Genomic DNA, 27,866 nt, shown 5'->3' with positions numbered 1-27,866 from the left:
GCAACTGTTGTGGAAAACAGAACAGCAGTCCCTCAAGAAATTAAAAATAGAATTACCTTATGATCCAGCAATTCCACTTCTGGGTATACAGTCAAAAGAATTGAGGGGCACCCGGTGGCTCAGTCAGTGGAGCATCTGACTCTTGATTTTGGTTCATGTCATGATCTCACTGTGCGCTCCAGCCCCACATCAGGCTCCAAGCTGACATTGCAGAGGCTACTTGGGATTCTCTCTCTCCCCGTCTCTGTCCTTCCCTGGCTTGCGTGCATGCACATGCCTGTGCACACACATGAATGCGCGCTCTCTCTCTCTTTCTCTCTCTCAAAATAAATAAAAACTTAAAAAAAGAGAATTGAAAACAAGGGCTCAAACAGATCTTTGTACACCCAATGTTCCTCATAGCATTATTCACAATAGCCAAAAGGTGGAAACAACCCAAATGTTTATCAATGCATGATTGGATATACAAAATATAGTATATACATACAATGAAATATTATTCAGACATAAAAATGTATGAAATACCAATACATTCAACAACATGCTAAGTGAAATAAGCCAGACACAAAAAGCTGTATGTTGTATGCTTCCAAAATATGAAGTATTTAGACTGGGCAAATCCATAGAGACAGAAAGCAGATTGAAGGAGCTGCAGAGATGAGAAAATGGAGAGTAACTACTTAATGGGTAGAGAGTTTCTGTTTGGGGTGATGAGAAAAATTCCTGGAGCTAGATAGTGCTGATGCTTTCACCTCTCAGCACACTTTATCACTTCCAATATACACGTTTCCCTGTTTTTTTCCCCAGCATCTTAGATGTACTTCACACCACTACATTACTTTAAAACAGTTGAAATGGTAAGTGTTATGTGTATTTTTTTCAATTTTGCTTATTTTCTGGGTAATAATAGTCTCAAGAACCTTTCTCTTCATCAAATGTTTGATCCTCTTGAAAAATTTTTGGTCTTTGAGCTTGAATATGGAGCTTTACTGCATCAAAAATACAATTTTCTCGTTGTAGTGCTTTGGGAAGTTCTTCCGAAGAAAACTGAATCCAATCCATGCCTCTGTGAAATCCAGTCTCTTTGTCAAAGGGTACAGTACACTTTCATACGTGGCCAGAATGTGCAGTGTTCTCTCAGCTCTCTCGAGGCCGCTGTCTAGGGAAGTTTTCTGCAAAAGCCACAGTGGGCTAGTACTCGCTGCGGCTCCACAGCACCCCTCACTACTGAAGCCGTCATCTTTTTTTTTTAATTTTTAAATTTTTTTTAATGTTTTTATTTATTTTTGAGACAGGCAGAGACAGAGCATGAACAGGGAGGGTCAGAGAGAGGGAGACACAGAATCTGAAACAGGCTCCAGGCTCTGAGCTGTCAGCACAGAGCCCGACACGGGGCTCGAACTCACGGACCGCGAGATCATGACCTGAGCCGAAGTCGGCCGCCCAACCAACTGAGCCACCCAGGCGCCCCAGCCATCATCTTTATTATGTGCATTTTACAACAATAAAAATTTCATAGAAATTAGTAAAGACTACCAGAGGCCTGGGTGGCTCAGTCTTGAGTGTCAGACTCTTGACTTCAGCTCAGGTCATGATCTCGGGGTTCGTGGGTTTGGTCCCCATGTCAGGCTCTGTGCTGGCAGTGTGGAGCCTACGTGGGGTTCTCTCTCCCTCTCTCTCTTCCCCTCCCCTGCTCATGCATGCACTCCCCCCTCTCAAAATAAATAAATAAACTAAAAAAAATCAGTAAAGATGAAAAAATGTAGAACTATATAATATTCATAGATTGGAAGATTCAATATTATAAACATATCAGTTCTTCCTAAATTGATCAACAGATTCAAGGTAGTCACAAGCAAAACCCCAGCAGGTGTTTTGTGAAAAGTGTCAAATTGAATCTCAAATGTATGGAATTGCAAAGGGCAAAGGCTAGCACATACAATCTTGGAGTAAAAGAGCAAAGTTAGAGACCCTATACTAATAGACATCAAGACTTACCATAAGGATATTATCATCTTTAAGACAGTGTGGCATTGGTGCAGGGACAGTTACCTGTTTTCTGTATCAATTCCTCACATTAGAAAATGAAAATGACCACAGTGGGGCACCTGGGTGGCTCAGTTGGTTAAGCGTCTGACTTCGGCTCAGGTCATGATCTCAGGGTTTGTGAGTTTGAGCCCCGCATCAGGCTCTGTGCTGACAGCTCGGAGCCTGGAGCCTGCCTCAGATTCTGTGTCTCCTTCTCTCTCTGACCCTCCCCTGCTCATGCTCTGTCTCTGTCTCTCAAAAATAAATAAACATTAAAAAAAATTAAAAAGAAAAAAAAGGTTAAAAAAAAGAAAAGAAAATGACCACAGTGGAAAAACTGTCAAGAAAGCAGGTGAACCTAGGGAAACATGTATATTGGAAGTGATAAAGTGTATTAAGAGGTGAAAGCATAAAAAGATATATGCATGCACTTGTTTCCTTTTTTTTTTTTTTTAAGATTTTTTAAAAAAGTTTATTTATTGAGCCCAACGTGGGCTTGAAGTCATAAACCATGAGATCATGACCTGAGCTGAAATCAGATGTTTAACTGACTGAGCCATCCAGGCACTCCTAAGATTTTATTTTGAATCTCCACACCCAACGTGGGGCTCTAACTCACAATTCCAAGATCAAGAGTCCCACGTTTCACCAACCGAGCCAGCCAAGCGCCCCCATGCACATGTTTCCACTTACTGTGAATACCTTATTTCCTGTGTGAGAGAAAGCGACAAATTATTAAAGTGTTGTTCATTCTGGAGAGCTTTACCGTGTGTCTTCCAAGAAACACATTCAGCTGGAAGGAATAATGCTGGAAGGAACTAAGTTGGAGGAAGAGCAGTGTTATGGACGGAATTCCATTCGCCCCCATTCATATGTTGAAGCCCTAATGCTCAGTGTGACTGTATTTGAAGATAAGGTCTTCAAAGAGGTAATTAAGGTTAAATTAGGTCATAAGAGTGAAGCTCTAACCCAATATGACTGGTGTCCTTATAAAAATAGAGACACCAGGAGTGCCTGTACACAAAGAAAGACCACGTGAGGAAACCAGTGAGAATGGTAGCAGAGACTGCAAGCCAAGGAGAAAGGCCTCAGGAAAAACCAAACCTGCTGGCATCTTGATCTTGACCTTCCTGTCTCCAGAACTGTGAGAAAATAGATACCTGTCATTTAAGACACACGCCCTGTGGTATTTTGTAATGACAGCCCTAGCACGTTAATACAAGGAGCCACTAATATTTGACGAGAAGTCTTTGAAGGAAACTTTATTTATTTATTTATTTTAAAAGTTTTTATTTAAGTAATCTCTACACCCCACATGGGGCTTGAACTCACGATCCCGAGAGCAAGAGTCGCATGCTCTTCCCGCTGAGTCAGCCAGGTCCCCCTAAAGGAAATCTTAGATCATGTAGACAGAATGATCACTGTTGCTTATAAGAGATCATGATCATGACAAGAGCAGAAAAATCACATTCAAAACGCAATTTCCAGCACAGTGTAGGGTAATCAGAAGCTGCATAACACAGGCAAAGGGAATGTGACACTTGCCCATTAAAAATGGGCAAGTTTCTTGTGCTTTGTCAATACTTTCAGAGGACGATCCACAACCATCCACTTTTGAAGACTCATTGCCAAGGAAATGAGCAGCTTCCACCAGCTTCTTGGATCCAGACATGGATGAAGCTCAGACATTTACGGTTTCACTCCTTCTGAAGTCCATTCTTTTTCAGCTTCATCCACCACTAAACAGCAACAGTGACTACAACCTCCTTATTTCCTTCTCATCTCCAACCTCACTCAGGAGACCCTGCGATTTCAGTAAGCATGTTTTATTTTATTTTTTAATTTTTTTAATATTTATTTATTTTTGAGAGAGAGAGAGACAGAGTATGAGAGGGGGAGGGGTAGAGAGAGACAGAGGGAGACACAGAATCTGAGGCAGTCTCCAGGCCCTGAGCTGCCAGCACAGAGCCTGACACAGGGGCAGGGCTCGAACCCACATAGCGCGAGATCAGGACCTGAGCCAACGTTGGAGGCTTAACCGACTGAGCCAGCCAGGCGCCCCAGTAACCATGTTTTAAAACTTGCCTTGCTTATTTCACTCTTGGCCGAGTGTTGTTTGCCTCCATTATGTGTCTTTAACATATCATTTCACTATTCATTTACATTATAGTATGTATTTGTTGAAGTTAAAAGGAAAATGTTGGTATCCTATGTTACTGCACAAATAAACTCATTAATGAGTTAATTAAATGTTAAACAAGTAGCTGGTGTTTACATTAAGCAGAAAAACCTGGTTGACTGTTATATATATATTTTTAGAGTGTTTCAAGCGCTGAGGGAAATTGGTTGAGGTTTTAAATGTGCTGGAAATACTTTCTTTTTTTTTTTTTTTAATTTAAAATAATGACATACAGGCTCCCACTACCTAAAAATTCACTATCCAACATGTTTTTAAGAATGGATTCCTAAAAATTCTCTGACGGATGCCTGAACTAGAATAAAAGTTACTAGGATGAATAAAGTCATATAGTTATCATACTGCTGTATAGTTAATGCTGCATTTCACTAGAAGACACCCATGATGGGGGCGCCTGGGTGGCTCAGTTGGTTAAGTGTCCAACTATTGGTTTCGGCTCAGGTCATGATCTCACAGTTTGTGGGACTGAGTCCTGCATCGGGCTCCACGCTGAGCCCGGAACCTGCTTAAGATGCTTTCCCTCTCCCTCTTCCCCTCCCCCACTTGTACTCTCTCTCTCTTCCTCTCAAAATAAATAAACATTAAAAAAAAAAAAAAAGAAGACACCTATGATTAACCCTTCGTGATGCTGAGATTGAATGCCTAGATTAGGATTGCAACATATGATCACCCGATTTATAGTTAATGATTTCCCTCTTGAAACTAGGAAGTAATCTGCATGGTGTTACTTTGGCTCTATATGAATTTTTACAATAACTAATCCTCTATTGGTTTTAATGCCAATTGATAATCCTTGCCTGAGTCAATAGTTTTGTTGGAGTTTATGAAATTATGTTTTTTTAATTCTTTTATTTCGCTTACTTGTTTAACATTCCGTGAATGTTCTCTTCATTATCTAGAACTATTCGGTTATCCTAAAATAAATTTTTACTGGAAGAGCAAAACAAATGCTTAATATTTTCCCTTTAATTACCAACTTTCAAAGTAAGTTGTTCTTTTTTGTTTGTTTGTTTATTTTTGAGAGAGAGACAGAGCGCAAGAGGGGGGTTCAGAGAGAGAAGGAGACACAGAATCCAAGGCAGGCTCCAGGCTCTGAGCTGTCAGCACAGAGCCCCATGCGGGGCTTGAACTCACAAACCGTGAGATCATGACCTGAGCCAAAGTTGGACGCTTAACCGACTGAGACACCCAGGTGCCCCAAGTTGTTGTTCTAATAGCTGCCTTAGGGGCACCTGGGTGGCTCAGTCGGTTAAGCGTCCAACTTTGACTCAGGTCATGATCTCACGGTTTGTGTGTTCAAGCCCCGCGTCAGGCTCTGTGCTGACAGCTCAGAGCCTGGAGCCTGCTTTGAATTCTGTATCTCCCTCTCTCTCTGCCGCTTCCCTGCTCATGCTCTGGCTCTGTCTCTCAAAAATAAACAAACATTAAAAATTAAAAAAAAAATAGCTGCCTTAAATGATAATAAATGAGCCTCCTTGACTACTCTCATTTTGGGTATTGTTATAAAATAATGAATTTTCATTGATTCAGTGTGTTCAATACAATTAGTATTTTTCTATGTTTATTTTTGAGAGAGAGAGAGAGCCAGTGAGGTAGGGGCAGAGAGAGAGGGGGACAGATAACCCAAAGCTGGCTCTGCACTAACATCAGTGAACCAGAGGCAGGGCTCCAACTCACAAACCGTGAGATCATGACCCGAGCTGAAGTCAGACACCCACCCAACTGAGCCACCCAGGTGCCACAGCCGTTATTCTTTTAGTTGTTCAGAATGTCATAACTTTGTTCAGTGGGGACACCTTCACATGGGCTCCTGTGTCCAGCTTTCTTGTTCTTAACACAAAAACATGTCCCAAGCACACCTTGAAAAATGCCTGTTTTAGACCTGGAATCAGCAGTTTCCTAAAGAAACCATACTTTCATTTTGTTTGTCTTATTTTTCACTGTTAGTCTTTAAAAAAATTTTTTAATTGAAGAATAGTTGACATATAATATTGTATTCAAGTGTACAACATAGTGATTCAATATGTATATACGGTATGAAACGGTCACCACAATACGTCTATTCCCATCTGTCCCCGTACAAAGCTGCTACACTAGTATTTACTATATTCCCCATGCTGTCCAAGGCCATGCTTTGTTTGAATGGGGGATGGTATTAGAGATCATAACATGGGCACTAGGGCTGCTCATTGCTTCTAACCCATTTCCATGGACAGAAACAGAAAAATACATATTTCAAAACTCATGAATTCATACTGAGTTTTCATTTTTCACATTGGTATGTTTTCACTTCATTCCTTCGGTTACATATCTTTGCTCTTGTCCTAAGAATTCTGATTTCTTACATTAATATAATTTCTTGTATCCTTTAACCTATTTATAAGAAAATACTATATTTTCAAAGTTCTATTACTGGTAATGCTACAAACAATAGAACTTCTGAGAAAAGTTTACATTTTAAGAGAGTTTAGGGGCACCTGGGTGGCTCAGTCGGTTGAGCAGCCGACTTTTCCTTTCGCATCACGTCATGATCTCATGGTTGTGAGATCGAGCCCCGCATGGGGTTCTGCACTGACATCCATCTCCACCCTGGGCATGGAGCCTGCTTAAGATTCTCTCCCTCTCCCTTTGCCCCTCTCCCCTGCTCGTACTCTCTCACTCTCTCTCTCTCTCAAAAATTTTTTAAGAGAATTTAATATTTAAGCATTTAAAGTTTAAAAACAGGAGTGCCTGGCTGGTTCAGTCAATAGAGCATGCCTCTCTTAATCTCAGGGCTGTGAGTTCAAGCCCCACGTTGGGCGCGGAGCCTACTTAAAATAATTTTTAAAAGTACATTAAAATATTTTAAAATAAATAAAGTTTAAAATTATAGCTGGAGGTTTTTTTGTCTTTAGAGTACATCCCCTTAAGGTTGTAGTCTTTAGAACTCATTCTCTCTGTGATTATGTTGCCAAGTTAATATGGTTTAATTCATTTATTCTCAAAAGAATTTCTAAAATCTCTTTTATTTTTTGATTACGTAGTGGAATTACATGATTCAAAGTACACATAGAGGAGTCAAGTACATGTAGCCTTGTTTCTTTTTTTTTAATTTTTTTTTAATGTTTATTTATTTTTGACAGAGAGAGAGAGACAGAGCATGAGCGGGGGAGGGGCAGAGAGAGGGAGACAGAATCTGAAGCAGGCTCCAGGCTCTGAGCTGTCAGCACAGAGCCACGATGCGAGGCTCGAACTCACAGATCGCAAGATCATGACCTGAGCAGAAGTCAGACACTCAACCAACTGAGCCACCCCAGCGCCCCCACGTAGCCATGTTTCTATCTTTACCTCAACTTCTTTCCCATATTTACTGTTTTCTTATTTATTCTAGTAGTGCTTCGCTTTGCAAATATAAGCAAATACACCTTTCTTATTTCCTCCCCACCCTCACTGTCTCATACAAAACATAGGATATTACACTTTGCTTTCTTTCATCCAACAAAATATACTGGAGATCTTTCTACATCAATACATTGAGCAATTGATGGTTTTAAGAGTCAAGCACAAAGTTTTATTAACTTGGACCAGCACACAAACCAGAATTGTGTTTGTAATATAAAATTTCTGATTAGACATCCTTAAAGTGTTTAGCAATTCCCCAATTTATTTCTCAATCTTTAAAAAAATAAAACTGGCTATAGGGGTGCCTGGGTGGTTGAGTTGGTTGAACGTCTGACTTTGGCTCAGGTCATGATTCATGGTTTTTGGGTTCAAGCCCCACGTAGGTCTCTGTGCTGACAGCTCAGAGCCTGGAGCCTGCTTTGGATTCTGTGTCTCCCTCTGTCTCTTCCCCTCCCTTGCTCGTACTCTGTGTGTGTGTCTCTCTCTCAAAAATAAATAAACATTTAAAAAAAAACATAAAAGTCTCTTAGAGAACAAACTGAGGGTTGATGGAGGGAGGTGAGTGGGGATGGGCTAGATGGGTGATAGTTAAAATAAGGAAGGCACTGTTGTGATGAACACTGGGTGTTGTATATAAGTGATGGACCACTGAATTCTACTCTTGAAACCCATATTGCACTGTATGTTAAGTAACTAGAATTTAAATTAAAAAAATTTTTTTAAAGGAAAAAGGAAACAAATACAAAAACTATGATCCAAATAAGATTCTCACATTATGATTGCTTAATAATATGTCTTTTAAAATCTTTTAGGGGGCACCTGGCTGGCTCATTTGGTGAAGTGTGTGACTCTTAATCTTGGGGTCATGAGTTTGAGCCCTTCGTTCGGTGTAGAGATTACTAAAAAAATAAATGTAAAAAGCATAAAAATTTTGTTTAAACGTGAATTTGTTGCATTAAAATTTTTTAAGTTTATTTATTTTGAGAGAGAGAGAGAAATCAGGAGAGGGACAGAGAAAGAGGGAAAGAGAGAGAGAGAGAGAGAGAGAGAGAGAGAGAATCCCAAGCAGGCTCCGTGCTGTCAGCACAGAGCCTGTTGCAGGGCTTGAATTCACAAATCATGAGATCTTGACCTGAGTCAAAATCAAGAGGCAGATGCTCAACTGACTGACCACCTAGGTGCCCCCAAGACATAACATCTTTTAAACTACAGGTTTCCCTCCTTCCCCCTTGTCCCTTTGCAGTTTTTCTTGTGAAAAAAATGGGGTGTTTTTTTCTTAGAATTTCTTGCAGTCTCAGTTTTGCTGACTACATCATTGTGGTGTGGTTTAACATGTTCCCCTGCTCTCTGCATTTTCTGCGAATTTGTAGTTAATATTTTGAGGCTTGATCACATCCACGTTCAATATTTGGGGCCAGACTAATTCATAGGTGGTGGTGGTGGTTTTCCATAGAGGCACATATGGTCTGGCTGTTTCTTTTTTGTGGTGTTTGCACTGATGCCCAATGCCTAGATCCATTAATTCATTCGTGGTTCATTCATTTTTTTTTTAATTGTGGTAAAATACATGTAACATAAAATGGACCATTTAAACCATTTTCTTTTTCTTTTTTTAAGTAGGCTTCACACCCAGCATGGAGCCAAATGTGGGGCTTGAACTCATGACCCTGAGACCAAGGTCTGAGCTGAGATCAAGAGTAAGACACTTAACGGACTGAGCCACCCAGGTGCCCCCAAATCGTTTTCAAGTGTACAGTCAGGAGGAATAAGTATGTTTACAGTGCTGTACAATCGCCACCTTCTATCTGCAGAACTTTTTTCCATCTCCCCAAACTGAAACTCAGTATCCATGAAACAGTAACATATACTGCAGCAAAGTCATCAAAGTTGTTGAATCTCGGGTAATGTCAAGCTGCTATGTACACTTCCTGCACTATTAGAAGTTACAACAAACAGCAAGATCTCCATTCCCACACAGATTTGCAGCATATATTATTTCTGAGCTTGAACCACAGTTCCAGCAGTGTTTTTCAAACCTCAATGCAAGTGCAAAGAAAATTTCTATATTTCATTTAATTGTGCAATTGAGGAGTTTCCACCTCATCTTCATTTGGATGTGACTAATCCAAGATGTAATGACATGATAAAAGGCAAGTATCAGGAGAAGAATATAATAGAATTCTATAAATGCCTTTCAGGTGATGAATATGCTCAATTAAAATTACATGCTCTTGGATTAATATCAGTAGTTGGCGGTACTATCTGTGTGAAGACATTTTCAGAGATGAAATATGTAAAATCTCGTTACAGATCAGCATTAGCAAATGAACATTTGCAACTGATTCTGATGACAGGGAACACTAACTTTGTACCCCAGTTAAAGCAGTAGACCTGTATTACCAAAAAAAAAAAAAAAAAAATTGTACTCAATCATTATACTTTGAGTTTTGTCAGGAAAAAAAACCTGTGGCAATTTGTTTTCTTTAATTTCCATGTACTTATATAATATCCTTGATTTTGCTTCTTGGCATGCAAAGCCTAATATTTACTATCTGATCCTTTATAGCATAAGTTTGCCAACCCCCGGTCTAGAAGAACATTGGACAAGTACAGCCAGCTGCTTCTAGCCATTCAGATAAAACCCTTGATCCACTCCCAAGTCCTTCTACTCCTGTCTTCCACTCATTAAATGGCCTCTCTAATTCAATTAATCAAGACAAAACTCTAGGGGTCTTCCTTGATTTTTTACTTTCCCACAATCTCTATATTAATCTCTTAGAATGTTCTTGCGTCGGTCCTACTTCCAAATGTAATAATAGCTTTTAATCCATCTACTTCTCTCCATACCTGCTGTTTTTATCCACCTCTTGTCTATGCTGCTGAAATAGTCTAATTGGTCTCCCTGCTTCCACTCTTGCCCCTAATGATCCAATATGCCCTCTGTAGCTGGAGGAATCTCTTTAAAATGTTAAAAGGCCATTGCTTCTCTACTTTAAACTCTTTATTGCCTTCCCATTGCATTTCAAATACAATCCAAATTCCTTAACGTGATCTGAAAGGCTCCATATAACCCAGTCCCAGCCCACCTCTTCAACCACATCTGCAATGGACTGAACGTTTGTGTTCCCCAAAAGTTCATGCACTGAAATCCTAACCCCCACTGTGATCGCATTAGAAGGTATGGCTTTTGGGAGGCGATTAGGTCATGAAGGTAGTGCCCTTATAGAGAACTTCCTTTCTCTTTCCACCACATGAGGACATGGGAAGATGACCATCTATGAACCAGGAAGCAGGTCCTCAGACAGAGTCTGCTGGCACTTGATCTTGGACTTACCAGCCTACAGAACAGTGAGAAATACATTTCTGTTGCCTATAAGTCACTTAGTCTGTGGTATTATTATAGCAGACCCAACAGACTAAGACATCTCATTCCTCCCCAAGTCCACTGGTTTCCTTGTCACACATACCAACCTCGTTCTCTCTCTTGGCCTTTGCATCTGCTGAACACTGTACTAGAACCATTTCCCCTGCCCTGCTTTGCTTGTCTGGGTCTTTCTTCTCCTTTGGAATACGAGATCAATGTGTACAGTAGGCCTTCCTTTTGTGGCACACTCCCCCTTATTACCGGTTCATTTTCCTTTACGGCACTGGAATGTAATCTTATGAGGGCAAGCACTGTCCATCATGCCTAAAATAGTACCCACATATAATGGGTAATAGTGGATAGTTGGCATATACTTACTGAAAAGGAAATGCCAGGAAAGTTTCATGACAAGGTGAAATAAGAGCTAGTAGAACACGTAGCAGCAGTCCCACCTGGGCCTCATGGTCAGATTTCTAAAGAAAGTGATGTGTCAGCTGATAACTGAAGAGAGAGGGAATTAGCCCACTGAAGACTGTTTCCAGGTAGGTAACTATTCTAGGCAGAGAGATGAGCACGAGGAGCAGAAAAAGCAGAGGCCCGGGGGAGACATGAACGGCAAGAGTGCAGTAATTGGGAGATCTTTTGGACTCCATCAAAGAGCAGGAGGTTTAAGCTGGAGAGCTGGCGAAACAGTACTTTATGCTTTAGCGAGAACACTGTGGCCATAGTGTGTGTGGAGTGAGACATAGAGAGAAGCGAGACAAGACAACCAGTTAGGAGGTTGCAGTAACAGTAAAAGAATGCATCGATTTGAAATATTCAGGGGATGGCATTGGTAGGACAGATATGGGAGGTGAGACAGGTGCCCAGGAACACTTCCAGGTCTCAGTCTTAAGCATTTAAGTGGATGGGGGAGCTTTTACTAAACCCGGAAACAATGGAGCAGCTGACTTGAGCTGGGGTATTTTAGGCATGCTGAGCTTGAGAGGTCTATGAAGTACCTACATAGCTGGTTTAAACATCTGCCTCTCAAGGTGATAATCCTGCCCTTCTCATCAGTGCCAGGTACACAGCAGGCCTTGTTGCCAAAGGAAGGAAAGAAGGAAATCTAAGTGGGTCTGGGGGTCAGGAAAATTGGAGATATAAAATTAAGTGTCATCAGTATTTAAGTGGTTTAACTCAGAAAAGTGGATAAAAATCACCCAGGAATATATAAAGGTGGAAGAGGGCGAAGAGAACCCTGAAGAACTCTCACCTTTATGAGAAAGGTAAAAAATAATGTTCACATCTAATCCTTACTGAGTACCGTAATGTTTCATTTCCCCCTCAGTTGAAAATACTTTCCTTTTATATATGTGACCCTTCCCTGAGAGCACTGATCCTGGTAAAGGTGTGGGGAACTAATGTTCTCACTCATAATAACAGCTAACATCTATTGAGTTTACCGAGTGCAAGGCATTGTTGTAAGCACTTTACATGTATTAATTCTTACAAACCTGCAAGCACGATTAAATGCTAATGAGGAACTCCAGACAGAGAGTGAAGATAACTGGACAGAGGGGACAATTAAAAGAGCAAGGGCTCTGGGAAGGGGGCTAGACTTGGACAGTAGTAGGGACACCTCTTCCACTACATGGAGGAATGGACAGAGGCAGAGAAGAAGGCTTTTAAGTTTTAAATCTTTAAACACTTAAATCTAAATGCTTAGATCTAAATTCCAAGGCTGCTTGGAGTTTATTTTCCACTTGGTGCAAGGCGCATGGTTACAGGGTGTAAGGAAGGCTTGCCTGTGGCTTGGATAGTAAAGACTGGGGTTCTGTCAACTTCCTTTTTGGTGTTTTGCTGTTTTGTTGTAAAAGAAACCAATCACTTCTGCTTGAGGCAGCCTGTCTAGTCTAAGGGGAGGGAAGGGGTTCTGATGAGCCTAGCACCTCCTGGTGGTGGCCACTCAGGATTGGGGCCTGGTGTTGGCTCTGCCAGGCTGGCCACCAGGCTGCTTCTTCATGGCTTCCAGAGTCAAGTCACAGGTGATCGTGCCATTGGAGGCCTGGGGGAGATTCCAAGCGTGCTGGGGACTCCAACACTGTTAGCCATGAACTACTTTGGGAGAGGGGGCTTCCCAAAGAAGTGTGCCCACCAGGTCGGCCCTGGGGAGACAGGGGTGGTGAGGGATGGCTTCCCCAGTACACTGGGCAATTCCACAGAAGCTGTTACTGGAAGTGGAACCCAGGTGGCACTGGTAATAGTCGTGGGTGGCCACGAGTGAGTGAGCTGCTGGAGGGATAGTTGCCATGCTGTCACTTGTGGCCTGGTGTAAGCTTCTGTGCAACCCCTTGTAGGCTTGGGCCCGCGATCCCGGGTGCCAGGGACTGAGACGCTAGGCCAGGGAGTCCATTTACATAGGAGACCGAGGAAGGCTGCTCCACGTGCACGGCGAGGGGTCTACATCCAGATCTTTCGTTATGGAACTTGTTTTTTGTGTAATTCCTAATAACTTAAAAACGATAAAACTCTAAGATGGCATTTTAATTTGCTTGCAGTAGTAATAACAAAGTTCTATGGGGACTGAGGAGAGGGAGGAAGCAATTCTGCCTTAAGTTCAGAGGGCAGAGGTGGAAGTTGGGCAGATTCACCATTTCTTGAATACCTATTAACTGCCAGGGGTATCTGACACCTTAAGGATCCCAAGATGGGCAACAGGTGAAGGTTACCTGGGGTGGGCCTCTGTTCCCCTGGGCTGACTAGCACCATTCCCCACTCTTATTCCAGTACCTCAATTTCCCCTTGAGGATTGCACATGCCCACTTTGTTGCCTTGATGGAACATATGTTCAGGGTGCTCTGGCCAGAGGGTGGACCTGAGGCTCAGAGTTCTCTTCCGGGAATTTTTATCTTGAGATAAGTAACACAAGAAATAAGGACTAGATTGGGGTGCCTTGGTGACTCAGTTAGTTGAGCATCTGACTTCAGGTCATGATCTCACGGCTGGTGGGTTTGAGCCCCAGGTCGGGCTCTGTGCTGACATCTCAGAGCTTGGAGCCTGCTTTGGATTCTGTGTCTCCCTCTCTCTGCCCCTCCCCCGCTCTCTTTCTCTCCTTCGAAGATATTACAAAAATCCCCCAGGAATTCCTGCTCCCTGAACGCCCAGGGCTTATCCTTATCCAGGTCTTATCCTTCCAAAGGCTGGTCCTTGAGCCCTTCCTTCCATTCCAGGATACTTCCATTCCAGGATACCCCACATACTTCCAGATTCCTGTTTTAATAAGGTTAGTCAGAGCCAGCTTCCCTTGCTTGCAACCAAAGGATCCTGCTCAATAGATACACAGGTGTGCCTCATTTTATTGCGCTCCGCTTTATTGCACTTTGTGGATACTGCACAAACTAAAGGTTTTTTTTACAAACTTGAGGTCTGTAGCAATTCTGTTGAAAGCCTGCAATTAAAGGTCTGGAGCAAGTCTATCGGCACCATTTTTCCAACAGTATTTGCTCGCTTTGGGTCTCTGCATCACATTTTGGTAAATCGTGCAATATTTAAACTTTTTCATTATTATTTGTTATGGTGGTCTGTGGTCAGCAATTACCACTTATTGAAAGCTCAGATGATCATTAGCATTTTTTAGCAATATTTTTTTAAAGGTATGTACATTTTTTTAGACCTAATGCTATTGCACACTTAACAGGTTACCATAAAAACATAACTGTTATATGCACTGAGAAGCCAAAAATTTCATCTGACTTGCTCCGTTGCAGTGGTCTGGAACCGAACGTGTGATATCGCTGAGGTATGTCTGTAGTCACCTACAGAATGTGTGCCAAAAGAATGGCAGGTGGGTGGGATTGTAACTGATCCAAGGTTGGTAGCCCTCTCCCTGACCCCCTTCCCAATGTATTCACAGTCCTTACCATGGGGATGGTACCATGGCGTGGCTCTTTAGAGGGGCTGACAGATCACAGCTCGAATTCACCTTCTCAGCCATAAAGTCACATTTTTCAGCCTCTTCTGGGTGCCATACCCAGTAAGATTTTAAGGAACATGCCTTGGGGAAAGCCATCAATCCTGGCCCTACTGTTCTAACTTCAATTCACGTTCACCGTTTCAACATCATTGCAGCCACCCACACCGTCACTATACTCTGGTACAGAGTGATCTTTGTGAAACCTCTGCTCATCTGCAAGAGGTCTTCTCTCAGCTTCCTTTATGCCACTACAGTAGCCTGCACTGCCCCCTTTGATGGATGTGTCATACTACATTGTCATTTTTGTCTAGCTTTGGTGGTAGCTGTGAACTTTTGGAGGTCAGGGTATCAGGGTCTAGCACAGTGCTATGCACTAAATGTAGAACAAACCAAACCAAATGTTATCGATGATACAAAAAGTCAGGGGAGAGTACAGTAAAGATCATGTGAACCAACACCTTCAAAAGTAAGACAGGGAACCAGTTAGGAGATATATACGACCTTACAAAAACCAAAAATGACCAGTTCACACTCTGAAAGATAAGGGAACTTACTAGAGATCATTCAGTGGCAGGTCAAGGCCTAGAACCTGGCCCACTGAGGTCGAGGACAATGATCTCTGCACCAATGTGAAACCATCCCATTCTTCCCCCATCAACATAGCCCTGCTGCATAAGGAACACATTCAAGTTTTTGCAACTCTGTTTTCATGCTGTCTCTCCCAATAAATTACTCAATCCAGTCCATTGTCAGCTTAGATTTCAGGGCAAAGTTTATTTGAAGAAATTAAGTAACTGTGAAAATCTCCCCATTCCAGTATCTACTCTTCTCTCTTCTCTCTCTCAAGGGGCTATCGTGTGAGTGGGATGGAAAGGAAGAGTGTGTGGTCCTACTGTGCAGTTACTCTCCAGCCTTCTGTATGCGCTGTCTCAGCCTCTGACAACAGACACTTGTTCAAAACAGTGGTGCTACCCTGAGAGCATTTTAGGTCGGTGGCCACCTCCTGAGTTCACTGGTCACATTCCAATCACTGTGATCAATATATGGGTGATCAGTGGTGGACACAGGTAAACAAGAGGCACAGACTGTTGAGGGAATACCCTCTGTTAAAAAGAGGGTTCTAGGAATGACACCTGGAATGCTCAAGTTTGTTAAAGTGCTCAACTACCACATTAAAAATAGAAGTGTTGGGAAGGTGAGAGAGCAAGTTATGATCTGAGGAGCTTCTGGAAAGATCTAACAAAAGAAAGCACATAAAAAGAACTCTACCTAAATCATTTCAGCAATGACAAGGGCGAAAACACAGAGCTTATTAGTTTCGGAATCACTAGACCTTAGAATCAAACATCTCTACGTGGAGACCATCCCTACGTGGAGACCAGCTCCTTTAACTCCTCGTGGAGACCAAACATTTAATCGTCACGTCTTTTTGCTCTCTTTTCTCAGCAAACTCTTAATCTGAAATCTGGTTTACTGTATGAAAGGTCTATTATGGGCAAGTGATCAAATTATGTATGCCCTATACACCACCTTCTGATGGGGTGGTTAGCAAACCTCGAGATGAGAAAACTGAATTCCCAAATCTGACAGGTCGACGCCCACACTTAAGAACAAGATGTCCAGGATATATCTATTCTCTTGGCATGATTTCAAGATCCGAGAGTGGGGTGCAATGGTGGTGAGGGGAAAGTGTCCATCAGCAGCAGTGGCTCTCCTGCACTAGAAATTAGTGCATGGCCTCAGCAGTCAGTTGTAAGTCCAGTGAGCAGTGGCCCAGCCCTGGCCCTTGCACAGGTCCCGATGGCGAAGGAAACAGGCATGGACTCGGAACCGACGGCCGCAATGGGGGCAGGCATGCAGGGCTCCAGCGTGGGTCTTCATGTGCTCCGTCAGATGGTGCTTCAGCTTGAAGCGCTTATTGCAGACGCCACAGCCAAAGGGCCGAAGGCTGAAGGTCAGCATGATGTGACGGTCACGCTTTGGCTTCACTGCAAACCGCTTCCCACACAAGCAACCGAAGCGTTTTCCATCTGCGGGGGGTGTACCTCCTAACTTCACAGGCCCGTGCACAGCCTGTCCTGCCCCCCCAGGTCCCCCACCCCCTGAGAGGATTTCATTCCCATGAAGATCCACTGGTTTCCAGGATGGACCTCCTCCTCCTCCTCCTCCATATGTCGCCCCTGCTCCCGAGGGCAGCAAGAACCCTAGCTCTCCATTCCCTTCAGCGTCCCCTCCAGGAAACACTTTGGTCTCCTCCTTTGCTCCTCCAGATTGAGTTCCACCTGTTGATATCTCTTCTTTAGGCTCAGAGGGCTCCTGCTTAATGTAGAAGACTTTGGGGGGCAGTGCAGTATGAGGGGCAGGAGGCTCGAGGGGTGCACTCTCGCCCTCTGGAACCCTGCGGGGCGTAGTGGATACGGGCAGTGAGTGAGATCCATGAGGGCAGGGAAAGCTTCCTGATACTCTCGGGGGCTGAGGAGTCTGGGAGGGTGCTGTTGACGCCTGGTCCTCCTCCTCCTCCTCCTCTTCTTCCTCCTCCTCTTCCTCCTCTTCCTCAACTTGAATCTGTAACACATCGCCCAGTTCGCTCCCCTCCCCTAAAACGGGGCTCTCGGTAGAAGTGGAAGACTGCACTGGGGTCTGGAAAGGGGAAGAGCGAATGCACCAGCCTCCTGGAGAGGATGTGGTGGAAGGAAGTGTGTGGTAAGAGGTCGCCCCCCGGGCTGAAATTCCACCACCTGAGTTTTCTAGTTCTCTAAGAATCTCTGAGCACTGATCTACTACTTGCCACATCTGCAGGCCACTGGCCACGAGGAGGTGGGCAGGGAGAGCATCCAGTGGCAGACGGAGGCGCCCGGAATAAATGAGCTGGAGCAGCCCCTCGAAGGCATCGGCTTCAATGACGCTGGGCAGAGTGAGACGTGGCGCATCCCCCAGAAGAAGTTTGTCATGGAAGTAAGGAGAGGCAGCAGCCAACACTGCTTTGTGAGCCCTAAGTTCCCGGCCCTGCACCAAGAGGGACACATCACAGAACTTGCCCTCTAGCCTGTGGCGGTTCAGGGCTTCCAGCAGCAGGGAGCTATGCTGCGGGAACTCGATCTGGATCGTCCGCGGGGCTGGGTTGCAGATCGGGGAGGGGGGGACGGGAGGCAAAGGCGTCGAGGTATCCATATGGCCTCCTCAGAAAGAGAGATCCCAGAGGATCGAATACGGGAGATGAGGGGCTGGGGGCGGAGCCCACGCGGGACGAAGGCTGTGGAGGAAAGAGACGGGGGTCACAGAAGCTCTGGGTAAGGGGAACCACGTCTCCTCACACAGCACTCGCCTCCCCAACCCAACATGTGGAAACTTTGCAGTCAGTGGCGATTTCCGCAGATCAATCCCGCGCACTCCCCCACCAAGGAAATAAGAACTAAACAACCACAGCAAAAGACCAACCGGGGTTTAACTTCCAGGGCCTGTGAAGGAGGATGAGGAGGTCCTTCCAGCCACGCGCCTGACCTCGCCGGCCCCCGACGGTTCCTGCCCTCCGCTCCGCTCCTTCTCACGGTGCCCTGAGAGCCCGGCTCCCGGGAAGCCGCGGCCACCGGGAGACCTTGAGTGACGGCCGAGAGGCCGTTCCCGCCGCCACGCCCCCGCCGGTACACACGCGGCTCTGGAGCAGAGTGCCTTTGCAGCCACCTCGCCGTCCCAGGCCGGAAGCCACCGCCTTCCCGCCGGACGCCAACGCCGGGTGGTGGGCGGTGCCAGAGCCGCAGCCAATCGGAGGGCAGTGGCCTAAAAGCCTCGTGTTGATTGGCTGCGCGGGCGAGAAGGCGGGGCTAGCAGGAGGTCGCTGGCCCCTACGCGGCTGCGGATGGGGTGGCCTCTACTGGGGGAGGACCGCAAAAGCCAGACCTCCGGAGAGCACAGCTCGGAGGGAGGGGGGAGACTCAAAAGTCGTAGTGTGATTAAATGTAGCTCCCGTCCCCCGGTAGGTGCTGAGAAGGCGAGTTTAATTCGGTACCTACTGTGCGGGCCACGTACTGTCCACACATCTCCTTGTATCCTCCCCCAGCCCTGGAAGATAGATGTCGCGATCCTCAGTTTTCTTGGGGGAAACCGAGGCTGCCAAGTGACGGGTCTGGGATTGGAACTCAGATTTGCTGAGGCACCAAGTTCTTTCCTCCATTCCGTACGGTAGCATTTTAACCAGCAATTAAATAAACCTTATTGCTAGGTGATCACTAAACGTGTGTGTGTGTGTGTGTGTGTGTGTGTGTGTGTGTGTGTGTGTGTAACATAACTTGGAATTTATCAGATACTGTTCCTTGGCCTCTTTACTCCTTCGGGTTAAGTGGAGCAGTGCGGAGGAGAGACCTAGATTGGGTAAGCTTGGCCAGTGCAAACCCCCTGCTCAAAAACACAGTAGTCTCATCGCTGGGTGGGAGAGAGATTCTGGGGAATACCGTGGCATCACGCAGGGATATAGTTTCTTCCAGCAGGTCACCTTCCTATGAAAAAGCAGATCCCGTCACTTGCTGGTCTGTCTGGAAGTCGCAGCTTAGGAAAATCAGTACAGCGATAAAAGAACAATCTCCGTTTATTAAACATGATTTTTCTGTTTCACCACACACTCCAGAAAAAAAGGAAATGGGGCTGGGAGTGGAGAAAAAGGGATAGTGGTGAAGGACAGAGAAGGCTGGGAGTGGGGTGGGACAGGGTGGGGAGGGAGAACGAGAAAACAAAATAAAACAAGTAGGAAGAGCATCTCCCTACCCTTAGGGTGGTGGAGGGGGAGGGACGCGTGGGGGGGGAGGGGGCCAGGAAGCTCTGTACAGAGGGGTTGCCCCCAGCCCACACACACACACCCCCGATATGTACAGTACAAACCCCAGATAATTACAACAGCCAAAGAGAAGAGGAAAGAGGATCCAGGGGTAGGGTCTGAGGTTGGGAAAGCAAGGAGAGGGCACAGGGATAAAATTTCACATATTTACAACTTTTATATAAGTATAAATTTGGCCCCGGCTGGGTGTATGTGTGTAGGGGGATGGGACTGAAGGGGAACTGTCCATACAAAAGAAAGAAGGGTGAAGTCTGGAAAGAGTCTCAATACCAAACGCAAGAAGGGATGAGGGGGCAAGGCTGGGTAGGGGACAGCAGTCAGGGAAGAGGGGGTGCCAAGGAGGGGCTTCTCCCCTCCCATGACCTACCCACCCTAAACCCCATCCATCCTACCTCCCCTATCCCGCCAGAGAGCTATGTACAGAGAAACACCGAAAAATTGTGGAGCTGGCGGGAGGGAGGGAGGTGGAGGGAGATTGGGGAGGGGGGAGGATGAGAGGGAAGCCCAGCCCTGTCCTACCTCCCCCGGGGGGGGGGACAGAGTCATGGAAGGGGGCCCCCAACACCCCTCCTCCAACACAGGTCCCCCCACCCTGGGGGAGAGAGACATGGCTTTTCCTAGAGTAAGTTCCCCCCTCCCCCTGGGAGTAGAGACCAAGAAGAGAGAGGGGGAGGGACAAGGGGGGCTGTGTGTGTCAGGGTAGGGCAGATCAACTAGTCTGTCCTCCCTAACATACACACCCTCCTAGACCCTAACCCCTCACCCTAACCTCAATTCCACCCCACCCAACACACTGGGGGAGGGGGGGGCATAAGCCCCCTCACCCCGCTCTGGGACCAGCCAAGAGCAGATCAGGTGTGGGAGGAAGGGGAGATGACTCCCATTCCCCCCTTGCCGCCCCCTCCCTGCCCCGGTGGCCCCTCCACCCCATCTGGGTTCTGGGTGGGGAGGGAGTAAATTTAAGAGTAGTAGGAGGAGAAGGAGTTTGTGCGTGCTGAGCCCCCCCAGACGCTCCTGAGAAATCAAGGGGTAATAGGGCCCCCTCACCTGGGGTCCCCTCCCCATAACAAGGGGGACAGGGGAGGCCAAAATGGGGCGGTGGAGGGGAATTAGATTGTCAGCTCTGGTTACTGCTAAAAAATCACCCTGAAGTTGAAAGTTTGGAGGTGCCACACCCCCAGGGTGGGGGCGAGGGTCTGTCCCCCAGTGCTCAGGGGAACGATGAGGCAGAGGATGGGGATAGCACCCCGGAGTGAAGGGGTCTGTGTGGGGTAGGTGGTGTCCTGGGGCAAGGGTCCCTGGGGGTCACAGGGGGCAGCACCCCAACAGGAAGGAAAAGGGGACAGCTAAGGGTCCCCACTCTCCCTCCTGGAAATGGTGCGGTGGGGGTGGGGGATTGATGCCCCCCAAGGAGGCATTCAGGGAGGCAATCCCGCTGTCCCTCGGCGATATCCAGTCCTGGTGGTGGGTGCTGTTCCAGGGTGGGGTGCATGGGGAAGGAGAAGAAGGTCTGTGATGCTGGGTGGGCTAGTGGTCTGCGGTGTTTCGGAACTCGCCGTTCTCGGTGATCTGCAGCCGGGGTGGGGGGGGTGGTGCTGGGGGGGCCAGGCCGTTCCAAGGTGGGGCCAGCGTCACACGCGGGTTTGTTGGACCCAAGGGGGGAAGCTGCCTCTCCTGCAAGACACCAAAGAGGAGAGCGCGGACTTATTGAGACGCTTCGCGGGGGCCTGGGTGTCAGCCCCCTTAGCCGTAGCCTCCCCCATAGCCAGCCCATTCCATAAATCATGTCCTCCCACCTTCCCCCAAGACAACCCCCCACCCCCATCCTCCTATTGTGTTTCTCACCTGCAGTAGAAGTTACATCTTCTGGGATCAGGGAGAAGGGAATCTCACCCCAGACTCCTAATGGGCCTTCCAACCCAGGGAGTCATACCGGGAAACCAGTCAAAAGAAACAAGTTCCTACCTCACCCCCAACCTAAACCCTTGCATCTTCCCCCTACCCAGCCTCCCTCCTCCTCTTGGAACCCCCTCCCAGCCCACCCCCAATCCGAGGTAGGAACTTTGTATTGAGGGAACAAGGGGAGGCAGTACAGCAAAACCTCATTAATCCAGACCCCCATGGATTTGGAATTTTTTCATAATTTGAACAAAAACTGGGCTTGAGTTTTCCTTTATCTACGAAGAAAGGGCATGCTAAGCACATTAATAGTGGAAACGTGTCTGTAGGAGGGTACGAGCAAACAGACTTCTGAATCCTATCTATTCATTAACGCATGCTCCCTGAGGGCCTGGAGTGGAAAAGCCTTGTTCACCGAGTTCTACTTACTGTACGTATTTTGAAGACATGCATTTCATTAAATGTTAGACACTGTTATTCAGTTTTGTCACTTATTCAGAGTGGCCATCTTCCCAATATAACACTCCAAATTAGAGAGGTTTAACTGTACTGGGCTGGGGCGGGGGGCGGGGGGGGGGGGAAGGGGGATTCAGGGAAGTCATGTGGGATGGTAAAAACATCGTGGGAGGGCTGCTTCTCTCTCGTGCTAAGGGCAGAAATGACTGGGAGCTTCTGCAGAGGCACAGCATGCCACAATCTCCACATCCCCAGGAAGCAGAACTGCTTCATTCCTTTCCGCCCCCAGGATCCTTTCAATCCCTCTGCCTGGGATCCCAGTTAGAGGGTGAGGGGTATCAGACCCTCCTCCCACCCCTGGTCCTATTCTATCACCTCCTCCTGCTCCTGGACCAGCTCCTGGCTTCTGGCTCCTGCCCTCAGCTCTGGCTGCTGTTCCTCCGCTAGGAGAGAAGAAAGCCACCTGTTCTATACTTCTGGTTGCTCATTTGGCTTTTTAAAATACAGGCACAGAATTAGTTTTTAAGTCAATGGCTAAATTGCAGAGGGACCAATACCTATGAGTGATTTAGAAAGTGTCCAGGGGTGCCTGGGTGGCTCTCAGCTGGTTAAGCCTCTTGATCTCGGCTCAGATCATGATCTCACAGTCTGTGAGACTGAGACCCATGTCAGACTCTGCGCTGACAGTGCAGAGCCTGCTTGGGATTCTCTCTTTTTCTTTCTCTCTGCCCCTCCATCCTGCTCATTATGCATGTGCGCTCTCTCTCTCTCTCTCTCAAAATAAATGAATACACTTAAAAAAATGTTAAAAAAAACAAACGCATCCAAATTGTTTCTTGGGCCACAGGGCATTTAGGCCTAGCAGCCTGGTTCTGTGTAACCGTATCTCTATAGGATACAAAACATTCCCAGTAGAGGCTCCCAGATCGGCTCTCCCTTTCAAATCAAAGACCTCACCTCTCAGAAGGTCACCAAAGCCTCAGCCTTAAGCAAAGCTCCCCTCTTAGCTTGCTGAGCATCTTGCACACTTTCCCCAAGTCAGCAAGAGAGGAAATTACGTATGGTAGGGGATCCTGAGTGTGGCAGGAGAGCAGGGAAGGGAACCTCAGATTCCCTTCCCTCTGCCTATCTGCTGGCAACAGAACACAGGCATGCCCCCTACACCCCCATGGACCCAAATTTAGAAAGTAGATAAATTAGGGCGCCATTATTCATTTTACAAAAGAATTCGCGGCAGGAGTCCTGCAAGTGGTGAGGTCCCCTGGTGACTCGTAGCATCTGTTTGCAGATCACTAACTACTTTGACGGAGAGGCTGGGCAGGCAGAGAGTTAAAATTACAGTGTGAGGAGCCACTGCCCACTGCAGGTCAATCCCGCAGAAAAGAAAGCACCCCAGAAATGGTATCAGTGGCTGACAGGTTCCCATTTACTGGGTTTTAGGTAGGACCGTGTGTCCGGCAAGGCCACTGGGTGGCGGGAGATGGGGGGTGAGCTCCGATAAGGACGGACAGGTTATTTAACATGCTGTTCCCGGCATCTCTGCCTGGAAATCCACATGGCTACTGAGCCCATGATCTTATCTAGGAAGACGGCTCACCCCACTTCCAACTCCCACGCCACATGGGCCCGTCTGCACCCTAACATCTGTCAGGGCTCCTTTTTTGTTTCTCCTTGTTCCACTCACCCTGCCTAGTATCCTGACATCCTGAACAGCATTCTTTTCAGCCCCCCCAAAAGTCTTCCTGAGTCAGTTGCCCATTCCTAACTCTCACCCATTGGGGCCCAACAGGAGCTACAGATCCCTTCCACTCAGATATAAGGGAGGAGGAAGAGAAACGGGTGAGGGGTAGAAGGAGGGATGGAGAACGGAGGTTAGGGAAGGAAGGGGAAACCCCCACCTACCTGCTGCAGTCAGCACAGCCCCTCTAGCCAGGGTCCCCCAACCCATCATCACCGCCACCCCTTAACAAAGCCCACCCCCAAAGTCCCAACTCCCAAGGACGCTCTGGTGAAATGGGGGGTGACAGACATACACCGGAGAGGCAGAGGGAGAGGACCGAGAGGAGGTTGGGCGGCGGGTTTTGTAGGAGAGATCTGGGGATGTGCCAGGCCTGTCCAGGGCAAAATGCTTGGTGTTGGCGGGGTGTCACTGAGCATTTCTGGGAGCAGCAGGGAGTGCTCTCTTTGGGCAGTGCCTTGGGAGCCGGGTCTGTGCAGGAGGTGTCAGGAGGGTAGGGTCTGTGGAGGTTCTCGGGTGTGGAGGGCAGCAGTGAGGGTGGGGAGAGGCTCCAGAGAGTTGGAGGGGAGCGGGCTTCACGACCAACCTGCAGTGGTCCGGAGTCACCTCCCCCTGTGTCCTCCGCCCGTGGTCAAAGCGGAACCAGGAGAATTACCTGATGAGGAGCTGCAGGGGGAGAGAGTGGGGTCACGGGGTCAGGAGCCTTGGCGGTGGTGGTGGGGAAGCCTGGCGGTCAGAGCAGAGGAAGGAGGAGCATGGGTGGGAAAGTGAGCAGAACCGGGGTGAGCAAGGGGTAAGGGTGCAGGGGGGAGGTCCTACAAGCTGGCTGAGGAGAGAGGGAGGGCGGCAGGGAGCTGGAGGGCTAGACAGGTGTGAGGACCAGAGGGAGGGATTTTCATACTGAGGGAAGGAGAGCTTTCGAGGTGAGAGGGGCCTTCAAGAGCTGAAGAGTCAGAAGAGGAAGCTATTAGGGAGTTGCCCAGGAGACAGGAAAATTGGGGAGCCAAGAGAACAGAGGTGATGGGGACCATTCAGAGCCTGGGAACTGGAACTCACCCTGCCCTGTGCTCTAGTCTAGTCAACTGCAGCCTCTAGCGCTTCTGGCCCAAGATGAGCTCAGAGGAAGCTGAACTCCCGAGGTGAACAGGTGCAGGCACAGACAGGGCAGGGGTGCCAGGAACTGGGTGGGGTGGGGTCTGGGGGCAGAGAGACTGAGGTTCTGGTGGAGATTCCGAGACCCAGAGAGGAGCGGGAGAGACGGGGTAGGAAGGCACAGGGGTGGGGCTGACACTGCCAGGAGTGACAAAGGCACAGACGATGGGATGAAGATGGGGTCACCGGGGAGCACAAACGGAGGACAGTGGGAGACAGATGGTGATGGGGCCGGGTGGCTGGTGCAGTGAGTGCACGAAGGACAGTGGGATGGATGGGGATGGGACACGGAGAAGATAAATGACATTGTAATTTCCACCTGAGCGTCGAGCAGCCTCTTCTTGGGTTCGGGCAGCGGCTCAGGCATGGCGGGGTGGTCCCGGCGCAGCTCCTCCTCCACCAGCATCAGCCTGAAGGGACGGGCTTCAGTGGGGTTAGTGGCGGGCACGGGCTTGGAGCCTGCCGGTGGAACTCCTGATCCTGGGGAACCCCTGCAGCTCTCTGGAAAAGCCTGGGAGTCCTTCTCCTCTGCCCTCGAATCCTTCCGTCATTATGACCCAAAAGACACCCTGCAGTAACCTTCCTCTCAAGGACTCTCCCGTGCTAAGGACAGCTTTCTGGGCCTCGAAGACCTCCGCCACGCAGACACCCCCGGCACTCCGTCCTCCCACTCAGGATGGTGCCCTCCCACTGCCCCTCTGTAGCTGAGCTTCTGCATTTCCCATTCCATGTCCCCGAACCCAGGCCATCTCCAGTACAGCCCCTGGGACACCCCTAGCCCAAGAGCAGTGTCGACAATCATCATTCCCCGCATCTCCCTGCCTTTGATGAAGGCTCTCAAGGTGATTTCTCGCCGAGGATATCAATTAGAGAAGGGTTTGAAAACAAGTTTCAAGTCAGGCCTTTCTCCTTCTAATCAATCTTACTCAAAAATACATTCAGAGTGAACCAAAGTGGGATTGGCCCTGATTTGAGTGGGGCGTGGGGTCCCAGGACAGCTAACCACCTTGCCAGGATACCTTCTTTGGAGGCCAGGGCTTGGCAGAGCAGTGCAAGTGTGCACGCACTCCACTCAAAGGAGGGTCATTCACTTTCTAACAGAGCACCTTTTCAAGGCTGGAGAGAAAGGGTTTACCGAGGATGGGGATAGCCAGGGACTGCTCTGGCTGGGGCTCTCTGCCTCACTTTGGGGAGAACATCACAGGCTAGGTTGAGAATAACCAGTGGGAGGCTGCAGCCTAGGCTGGGGCCAGACACATAGTAATGGACGGTAACAAGCACATTTTCCAAGGGCTTCAAAGGTCAGTCTCTCAGGAGAGAGATCAGGGTTTGGGAGAGGAACACTTGTGCACTAAGCAAGAGGTTTCTCCCCATCGGGTGACCGGTGAATGGGTGGCAATCTCTGGGAGTGGGGTGGTGGGCTTTCCTCATGGGACCCTGAGTTTGGGGCTTGAGGCTAAAGGGGGAGCTCACTGGCTCTCTTCAGCCTCAGGTTCTCCCTTGCTACCCCTCCCCAGGCCGCCCCTCACCTGCCAATGATGCTCTTGATCTGCGAATCCTTCTCCACCTGCTGCTGCCTTAGCCTCTTCTCGCTCTGCTCCAGTCTGGCCTGATACTGCATCAAGATTTTGCTGGTCTGCTCCTCCTGGGACAGCAGCCTCCGCTCATACTCTTCTAGCTTCCGGTTGGACATGTGCAGCCGCTCCTTCAGTGAGTGGATCTCCTCCTCATACTCCTTCACCTGCCCGCCGGGCACACGACCCCGCACTGTGAGGGGTGCCTCACCCTGACCCCACCACCCAGTCTCCATCCTTGCCTACCAAGCAGCCACTGCATGGTGAGGGACATCCCAGCTGGCTTCTCCAGACCCTTCCCTGCCTGCTCATCATACCAGACATAGTAGCTTCTGAGAAGGCCCTTCCATGGAGCCAAGGCTCCTTTAAAATGGACCAAGGTCATATGCTCCTACACCGAGAAGCACAGACCCGCCATCACATGTAAATCTGGACACGTGAGGACCCACACAGACTCACGGACACACCTTGAAGGACTGTGCACAGAAATTAAACATTAAGGTGACTCTTCAACCCAACCAGGGCACATTAGGGAGACCCAGGAAGAAAAGACATCAGATAAGAAGAGGCGATGTGGGGTCAGGGAGGGGTCTGGGCTTCAAACAAGTCGAGGATGAGAATCTAGGAATGCCTCTCTGTTGATAATGATCCTGGAATTCTGGGGCTGGAAGGGCACAGAAGAGTCATTTTTATCTGCCCTGTTGGCTCTAGAGCCTAGAGCTGTGCTATCTGATACAGTGGCTATTTAAAATTTTTAAAAAATTTTAAATTCAGTTCCTTGGTTGCATCAGCCACGTGTGGCCAGTGGCTACCACGCTGGACGGTGCAAATCACAGGACACTTCCCATTACTGCAGAAAGTTCCACTGGACGGTACTAGTCTAGAGCCTTCATCAACAAAAATATCTCACCCAAGCCATAGAACAGAAAAAATGACTTAGGAGAGTATTTTCTCATTCTCCAGAGAGAATACATACATAACGAACCCCATTCTAGATGCAAAGCAGAGACGTTATATATTACCTGAGCTGGCTACCTTGATGCATCAGAGCTCGACTCTCTCATGGAACTTGCTATACCGAGTCCACCTAGATCAGTCCCGACATTTTCTTATGCTCAAAGACCACATGCCCCAAGAAACCTCTCTCTGCTCCACCCAGGTTGGAGTCAGACATTCTTCACAATAACCTAATCTTACAGCTACCCTCTTCTTCAGAGCCCTTGGAGCAACAGCTTCCCCAAGGAACTTTCTGCTAAGTCATCTGTGTGTGCCCCTGAGCTCTTGCTGTCTTTTG

General features: G+C 47.6%; 2 protein-coding genes, 1 long non-coding RNA gene and 1 pseudogene across 23 annotated transcripts in view; 1 reads left to right on the top strand and 3 right to left on the bottom strand.

The window, feature by feature from the left end:
• LOC112862539 (uncharacterized) overlaps positions 1–9,846 on the top strand; it is a 57,652-nt gene extending 47,806 nt beyond the window's left edge. The window contains exons 4-5 of one of the 3 annotated variants that reach the window (XR_015251153.1): positions 3,756–3,843; positions 9,227–9,846. This is a non-coding gene — a long non-coding RNA (uncharacterized LOC112862539). Of the gene's footprint in view, positions 1–3,755; positions 3,844–9,223 lie in introns of all 3 variants that reach the window. The other 2 variants (XR_015251150.1, XR_015251155.1) reach the window with 2 other exon arrangements.
• Positions 9,847–11,577: 1,731 nt separating this feature from the next.
• Positions 11,578–14,056, bottom strand: LOC147580881 (pancreatic progenitor cell differentiation and proliferation factor pseudogene; annotated as a pseudogene).
• Positions 14,057–15,679: 1,623 nt separating this feature from the next.
• Positions 15,680–18,637, bottom strand: ZBTB9 (zinc finger and BTB domain containing 9). Its single transcript, XM_025926099.2, has 2 exons — positions 18,364–18,637; positions 15,680–18,178 (listed from the first exon to the last, which is right to left on the bottom strand). Exon 2 carries the CDS (start codon positions 18,094–18,096, stop codon positions 16,672–16,674), a length of 1,425 nt encoding a protein of 474 aa, XP_025781884.1. The 5' UTR covers positions 18,097–18,178; positions 18,364–18,637; the 3' UTR covers positions 15,680–16,671.
• An 852-nt stretch (positions 18,638–19,489) lies between these two features.
• Positions 19,490–27,866, bottom strand: part of SYNGAP1 (synaptic Ras GTPase activating protein 1) — a 32,231-nt gene continuing 23,854 nt past the window's right edge. For 8 of the 19 annotated variants that reach the window (XM_086706581.1, XM_086706583.1, XM_086706586.1 and 5 more), the window contains 3 exons: positions 26,528–26,739; positions 25,318–25,408; positions 19,490–21,427 (listed from right to left, as the gene is read on the bottom strand). In XM_086706581.1, the coding sequence (XP_086562707.1) occupies positions 21,281–21,427; positions 25,318–25,408; positions 26,528–26,739 (450 nt within the window). In that variant the 3' untranslated portion in view covers positions 19,490–21,280. The other 11 variants (XM_086706582.1, XM_086706585.1, XR_015251145.1 and 8 more) reach the window with 10 other exon arrangements.

This window comes from Puma concolor, chromosome B2 (assembly GCF_028749965.1).
Source record: "Puma concolor isolate L17-30 chromosome B2, mPumCon1.1.hap2, whole genome shotgun sequence".
Classification (NCBI taxonomy): domain Eukaryota; kingdom Metazoa; phylum Chordata; class Mammalia; order Carnivora; family Felidae; genus Puma; species Puma concolor.
Note: the sequence above shows the minus strand (reverse complement) of the source record. Positions and strands in the feature narration are given on the sequence as shown.